At 39.4% G+C, this 7,696-nt stretch overlaps 2 protein-coding genes across 3 annotated transcripts; one reads left to right on the top strand and one right to left on the bottom strand.

Moving 5' to 3' along the window:
• Window positions 1-213: 213 nt before the first annotated feature.
• Window positions 214-4,822, top strand: LOC103421754 (KH domain-containing protein HEN4-like). Of its 2 annotated transcripts, none has more exons than XM_029108203.2 (7): window positions 214-811; window positions 1,719-2,153; window positions 2,301-2,552; window positions 3,392-3,775; window positions 3,921-3,997; window positions 4,350-4,461; window positions 4,571-4,822. In XM_029108203.2, the coding sequence occupies exons 1-7, from the start codon at window positions 347-349 to the stop codon at window positions 4,712-4,714; spliced, it is 1,869 nt and encodes a 622-aa protein (XP_028964036.2). In that variant the 5' UTR covers window positions 214-346; the 3' UTR covers window positions 4,715-4,822. The 2 variants fall into 2 exon arrangements, with proteins under 2 accessions (XP_028964036.2, XP_028964035.2); XM_029108202.2 differs by having other exon boundaries at window positions 242-811; window positions 4,347-4,461.
• Window positions 4,823-5,207: 385 nt separating this feature from the next.
• Window positions 5,208-6,235, bottom strand: LOC103421755 (ethylene-responsive transcription factor ERF069). The gene has a single exon (XM_008359797.4). It carries the CDS (start codon window positions 6,125-6,127, stop codon window positions 5,270-5,272), a length of 858 nt encoding a protein of 285 aa, XP_008358019.3. The 5' UTR covers window positions 6,128-6,235; the 3' UTR covers window positions 5,208-5,269.
• Between the last annotated feature and the right edge of the window lie 1,461 nt (window positions 6,236-7,696).

Genomic DNA, 7,696 nt, shown 5'->3' with positions numbered 1-7,696 from the left:
TTAATGGGTTGACACGTTAACCACCTGAACAATTTAGCACTTATCTGAATATTAATTTTAACGAATCGGATCTGATCAGATAAAATTAACAGATCGGGTTCAAAATGTCAGGCCTAACGCTAATGCCATAAAGTTTGTATTTTCTTAACAACAAATGTTTACCCAAAAAAAAAAAAACAACATATAAAATAATTAAATTTCCACTAAATTTCTGGGTTAAAATATATAAGCTTTAATTGTCCTTTCTCGTTCGTTTTTGACTAATCCCAGTTAATGGAGTGAGGGAGTGTGATGCTGGCTGCTGCAGCTTGCTGACTAACAGACTTAGCGACCACCTCGATCATCGATGGAAGCCGCCGCCCTCTTCCGCCTGCTCTGCCCATCCTCCAAAACCGCCGCCCTCATCCCCAAACTGGGCTCCACCCCCGGCGCCAAGGTCCGGATCGAACACCCAACCCATGGCGGCGACGAGTGCGTCGTCCTCATCTTCGCCGAACCAAATGCCCAATCGCCCAATAACGCCGCCCAAACCCTAGACAAGGCAGAAAGGTCGCCTGCCCAGCAAGCCCTGGTTAGGGTGTTCGGGAAGGTGACGGTTGACGACGCCGGTGAAGCAGAAAAGGGTAATAGCGGCGGCTGCGGCGGCTTGGTGTGTTGTAGGTTGCTGGTGGCAAGCAGCCAGGTTGGGTGTGTGCTTGGGAGAGGGGGCAAGATTGTGGAGAAGATTAGGCAGGAGAGTGGAGCCCACGTTAGGGTTTTGCCCAGAGACCAGATTCCGCCGTGTGCATCCCCTGCAGATGAGTTGATTCAGGTAAAGAATGCTTCTTTTTTTTGGGTTTCGATTGCTTTCATTTACTTGCATTGGACATGATAGAAATGTTGGTACTTTGTAATTGCTGTGCTCTTTAGGTAGCTTATTCCCTTTTTTATGTGCTCTGTCTGTTTTGTTTTGGCGATCAATGCACAATCTTTGAGATTCTTGTAGTTGTTACTCGTTGCAATTACTATGAGTTTTTTTTAATGATGCAAGTAGTAATATTGTGTGGTTTCTTAAAATGGTATATAACAGTTTTGAGGAACTACATTAACGCCGGAACTTATGTAGAACTGGCGCTCATACCCCGTCATCATGGCTAATATGGTATGACTAACCACTAAGCATCATTGTGTGTTGAGACGGAGAAGAAGTTTCTCAGTTCGAATTTCAATGCATAATTTGATGTACTAGATAGTCCCACCGAAGTTTTTCTCAGCACATTGATGTACTAGATATTCGCGCTTAGACTTAAACCACATGTCCATGCATATTATGTGTTGGTGTGAGAAGCAAGTGCAAGAAGTTCTGTATTTCATGATTTATATGCTAAATTTCTAAAATGTGATTGATTTATTTTCTTTCTTTTGCTAAGTATATGTTTCATAAATGTGAGTGAGTGCTCTTCATATCTTATTAAACATTTGCATCAATGAGGAAGACCACATTATGAATATTCGGTAAAACTACATTACTAGGATGTTTCATCCAGGCAAAGATGGTAGGACTTTAACTCAAAACCTGCCCAAGGGCAGAAAAGGGTGAATAAAGACAAACAGGACAATGATTGCTAACACTACGAGGGAAGCATGCTTCACCTACTGCAGGGGTGCAAATAACATGTTAGGTTTTTGTTGTGCTAATGTATTACTTAGGGCTTTATTCATGTTGGTTTGATACGCAGATAACAGGAGACTTTTCAGCAGTGAAGAAAGCACTTCTGTCTGTTTCAGGTTGTCTTCAGGATAACCCTAAGGAAGATGTAGCTAACTCTGGTGCTACCAAAATTTCAGGGGGATCGATTCACGGAACTGGTATGCCTGCACAAGTTGACCCTATTGCTCATCGGGGCTTTGGGCCTGGCTTTAATGCGTCAGATTATCACTCAAGGAATTATTCTTCTAATCCCGGGACTGAAAATATTGGACGTGGTCACAGGATGGCTATGGAAGAAGAGGTGGTATTCAAGTTGCTATGTCATGTTGATAAGGTTGGCAGTCTGATAGGGAAGGGTGGCTCCATTGTTCGGACTATGCAAAGTGAAACTGGTGCATCAATTAAGATTGCTGATTGTGCACCTGATTCAGATGAGCGGGTTGTTATCATATCTGCACAAGAGGTACTAGAGGCCAACTGTATTTGCCTTGCCATTTTATCATTACTTACAGAAACATTTTGTACATTTTATGTTTGGTTCCTGATACCATAAAATTAAAATAAAACAAAACGAAAGGATTTCAAGTTTAATGTTGGAAGTTCATTGCAGAATCCAGAGCAAAAATATTCCCCGGCACAGGAAGCTGTTATTCGTGCACATCATCGAATTGCAGAGATTGGGTTTGAACCTGGTGCTGCAGTGGTTGCTAGGCTTCTTGTACATCCACAACAGATAGGTTGTTTATTGGGTAAAGGAGGTTTCATTATTACAGAAATGAGAAGAGCTACTGGTGCTAGTATACGAATTTTTCCAAAGGAACAAGTCCAGAAGGGTAGCTACCAAAATGATGAAGTTGTACAGGTATATTAAGCTTATATTGGCCGCAGACATTATTATAACCCACATTCCTTCCGTTTTTCGCGGTGTTTAATCTTCAATTTGTTTCCCTCTGAAAATTTATACCAGATATATCTGGTTTTGGTAAAATTTTTATGAAAGTGTTGGGAGATTGGAAGTCGTAAACTAATCCAAGTGGTGCTTGATACTCATTGATATTTTGTTAAGAGTATAATTGGAATTAACTTTTCTGCTTTATCTGCAAACAACTAAGAAGGTAAACTTTTTTGCATTTACTAAAAAAAGCTCGTGGGCTGTTGACGTAGTAGAGAAAACGTATCATGCAATGAAAGTTTAATTTTTTATTAAAAGAGCTTTGGAGAAGTTGAAGATCAGACCTGGTAGGAGGTTAAATCTGCCCAGGTCAATGTCTGTTTAGATTTCCGGTCTGCCATCCTTTGTGTAGACTGGCCGACCACATCATTAGAAATGTGATATTTAATTATAATCAGATTAGTTAAGTAATGATATTGTGTGTTTCTGCAGGAAGATAGGCAGACAATATTAAACGATAAAATCTACCTTAATTTTTGGATTGAATTTTGTCAGAGTCCATTATGATGTCTCTGTGCCGGATAAAGTGATTGGCTGTTAGACTTATGTTAACAGTCGATTGATTTACTGGATTTGAAACACTCGTTTGGTTCAGAAGTGTACTAGTAACATAGTTTATGTGTTTTGATCTAATTGCATAAATATCAATCTTCTTCTCTCTGTCAATTGTTTTTGGTCCACAGGTTTTCATTTATGAATCCTATTCTTGCTAAATACAGTAAGAATAACCTCTTGGTGCTTTATGGCAGGTTATTGGAAGCTTGCCTTCTGTACAGGATGCACTCTTTCATATAACAAGTAGGATTCGGGAAACAATTTTCCCTATGAGACCCCCTTATGCTAATTTCAGTGGCCCGCCCTATATGTCTCCATTTCCCGAGATGCCTCCCCCCTCCTTTAGACCGAGGCATAACCCAGCCTCCCCTGGTCCCTATCCTTCACCTGGATTCCATCATGGAATTGATCATTCTGCTTTTCCATCACAAACTCCTGATCATCAGCCTTCATTTTCTCATGGTATGGATCACAACGGTCCAGCTCACATGGACCGAGTTCCCTATTCTTTTGGTAATGAGCGACCAGGACATGGTCCAACATTTGAGAGTCCTTCTCCAAGGGCTTGGACTCCCCAGGTGGGTGTCTTACACTTTGAACAACCTAATAGTTATATATTTTTTATTTTTTTTATTTTTTTTTGGTCAATAATGGAGGGGGTTTCAATCTATCACCAGTGATCTTTAATATTTTTGTTAAACCAAATTGAGTCGATACTTCTAGGGAGTAAGCTGTGGGACCCCTAGAGGAGCTGCTGATGTTGGTTCAGGCTTGGCTTCAAGAAATGGGTCTCGACGAAGGTAATATTTCTTATCCCCTGGAAACATTTGTTGTCTGCTATTGAAGTCCAAGTGTTTTGTGATTAGATGGGGTAAATTTTATTACTAGAGCGCACTACATGCTGTCAATACTCGCCATGTTTACCTCAGGGAATTCAGTTATCGTACGTTTGCGACATTATCAACCCCCTGTTAGTAATAATATTTGGGTAAAATTGACTGGACACATAAATCTGATTTGAATTTGTCCTGAAAATAAATAGTTGTATTTCTCTGCAATTTTATCCATGCTAACAAGAAGATAAAAGCATGTGATACTGCTACTGCCTACTACTGTGCATTCTAACTTTTTCTGCAAATTTTACTTAAGCAGTGGAAGTCAACAACCTTACTTAACCAGCACAACAGTGGAGATCACGATTCCTCAGACGTTGATAACTCACGTTCATGGAGAGAAGAACGGTAATCTGAGCCAGATCCGGCAGGTTGGTTATATTCCCTCTTTGTAGTTTGATATCATTGCGCTCAAGATTGGCAATGAAGTGCTGAACTGTGTTGTAACGCGTCCGTTTTCATGGGTACAAATCATTCCAGATCTCAGGCGCACATGTGATTGTTCACGATTCAAAACCTGGATCGTTGGAAACCCTGGTTGTCGTGTCCGGACCTCCAGATAAAACGCGTGCTGCTCAGACCCTTATTCATGGTTTCATCCTTTGTGGCCAGACACAACTTTGACAATCTGTTTAAACGTTTAGATGAATTCATCACAAAAAAGCGTATTGTAATTTGCTTCGACTACTTCTCATTCCAATATCGAAAAAAAAGTCCGAGTTTGAATTCTCATTTTTTGGAGAAAAAAGTACGTATTAGGTACAAGTACTTATATGCTCAAGGTTTAATGCACGAAATATTAGTCATGTAATTAATTAGTTTAAGAATTAATCATATATCGCTCTTCAAAGTTGAAATTATATTTTAAATATCACATAAACTTGATTCGTTTCACTAAATGATTTTCCTTAATTACATTATTCCTGAAACTAGCTTTGTCTCACTTTGTTTCGTTTTTTGGGCAAATTCGCTTTGTCTCACTTGAGTCGGTTGTTTTCTTTATTTGGTCAAAGCCCTCGGTCGCTTGTTGGTTAGTCAATCCGTCAACGATATGTTAATTTTTAATTTTCGGATAAGATGAAGATTAAATTAGTTTGGCGCCGTACGAAGCACAATATAATACAAAATTCGAATTATATTTTTAATAATTATTCTAATTTTAAAAAGGAGGGAATAAGATTAAAGACAATCTGCGGCCCCCTCTCCTCCACCCACGGCGGCGACTGCTCCTCCTCCTTCCCCATGGCCCATTTCCGCAGCGGCGACCACCTCATCAGCGACCACCGTCTCCCTAGCTCCAGGAAAGTTAGTGACTGCACGAGGGCCCCTGAGCATCAGCGAAGCTCTGTCGTACGCCGCCGCAGCTTCCTCCGCCGTGTCGAAGGTTCCGAGCCAAAGCCGTTTTCCCTGATTCGGGTCTCGAATCTCCGCAGCCCACTTGCCCCATGGTCTCTGCCGGATGCCGACGAACCCCTTCCGGCGGTCCGGGCCCGATTTCGGTTGCAGCTTAGATCGTTTGGACAGCTTAGGACGACCGGAGCAAGGCGGAGAAGACGAAGCAGAGGAAGGCGAAGAGACCTCGAGGTTGATCTCTCTGACGCGACGCTTCACCGTCGGCACGACGCTGTCCTCGTTGTCGTCGCTGGAGGAGTCGGTTGCGTCGGCGTCGGCGTGTATGATCCGCACAAGCTTTGGTTGGATTCTCGGGTTTCGGGGTGGGTTTGGGGTTTCTCGGATCACGGGTTTGGCTAGGGCGGTTGTTTGCTTCGAAAATCGGACATCGGAATTGGCGGCGGAGCGGTTGATTTGGACGGTCGACATGGAATTTGATGGCGGCGGAATTGAATTAGGGATTTGGTGGTGAGAGAGATGAAGAATCGAAGGGGGGAAAAAGCTCAAATAGTAAAAAAGCAAAAGACAAGCGGGTGAGGGGGAATTAGAATCTGACATGGATATTCCCTGTTTAATTAGAAACCGGAGGGAAATGACGTGGATTTTTCTTATTTTGTTTCCAGGTAGATCCGACGTGGCTGACATGTAGGCAAAAAGATAACACCGCCATATAAGCAAACGTAATGGAAGTTTTATTTATTTATGATACATAAATTCACGACGAGTGGAAGGGTGAATGCTTTTCTCACATCAACAAAATTAAAGGATTTATGATTTGAGTGGAAGGGTGAATACTTTTCTTAGATCAACAAAATTAAAGGATTTATAATTTGAGAAAGTGATCGTTAATTTCTTTATGTAGATGAAAAAATAAATGAATAAAGCACATGCCATGTAAGCAAATTAAACGGGTTCTCTTGACATATTTAATATAAATTAATAAACTATGTGCCGCAACGTTAAACTAATAGATTATCTTTAATGCAAATGTAAACGGACAAAGTGAGACAATGCGACATTATCAAATTAGTATCGATGTCTCATATCCTGGACGTTCGAAACGTGACACCATAAACACGAAGATTCAGAAATCGGTGACAAACTATTTTGTTGTGCAAGAATTCCTCGATAATTTTATGGAGTAGAAAGTATATCTCAAACAAACCAGAGTAATGTTATACTTATTCTCTATTTGTATCATTATTTGTATTATTTATTTAATAGAGATGGATCGGCAAACACATGTGAGTTTCATCTTTATTAAAAAAACAGTAGTACAATTTTTTTAACAAAAATTATTGTCAATCTTTGGCCAAATAGTTCCCCACCAATGAGAATGAGACACATAACCAATATGACGAGAATTCGAGTACAAGGAAAAGAATCCGGATCCTCGCTGTGAGGATCTCAGGGATCCGTGAATCATATTCGTTCATCGTACATCGTGTAGTCAAAAATCATTTTCAATATTTTCATTTAAAATTAAATACAAACAGTACCTGACAAAGACTGACTGCACAATATATGATGAACGGACACGATTTACGAATCTTCATGATTCTCTTGGTGAGGATCGGAGAGGAACCTGTTGGCAAGGAAAATCCCTGCAAATAAGGGACCTAGAACTGAAAACCTTTTCTGACCCATTTGTCCAAATAGTCCTTTTTAAAACTTTTACCTTATACTTACTCCAACCTTTAAAGTAAAACTTAGATTTTAAGTTCTATACCTACCCTAACTTGCTCTAACCCTAAGTTCAAATTTAACAACGGCTAAAATAATTATGAAAAAATAAAAATATTTCATGTGTTCATATTCTTTCATAATATTCCATGAATTTCATAGGATTGGTTTAATAATTTTTCAATAATTACCGAAATCTAAATATTTTTAGGCTATAATGTTCATAGAATTAAATTTGGATAGTCTACATAATTTTTTTTAAATTACTTATAAAAAATTATTCTAAAATCATTCTTTAATAATTTCAGGTTAAAAATTTAACGCATAAGGATTGGAGGAGAAAAACTATTTATGAGTTAAAACCTAAGAGCATGTTGGTACTCTACTTGAATCCAACTTTTTAAACTCAAAAACAATTTTCAAGTTTTAGGCTTTAAAAACTTATTTGGTAAGACTATTTTCAAAAACTGAATTCAAGACTAACTAAAAAATGTAGTCGATTTTCTAAAAACACAAAAAGTGAGTTTTTAA

Source organism: Malus domestica, chromosome 09, assembly GCF_042453785.1.
Source record: "Malus domestica chromosome 09, GDT2T_hap1".
In the NCBI taxonomy this organism is placed as follows: Eukaryota; Viridiplantae; Streptophyta; class Magnoliopsida; order Rosales; family Rosaceae; genus Malus; species Malus domestica.
Note: the sequence above shows the minus strand (reverse complement) of the source record. Positions and strands in the feature narration are given on the sequence as shown.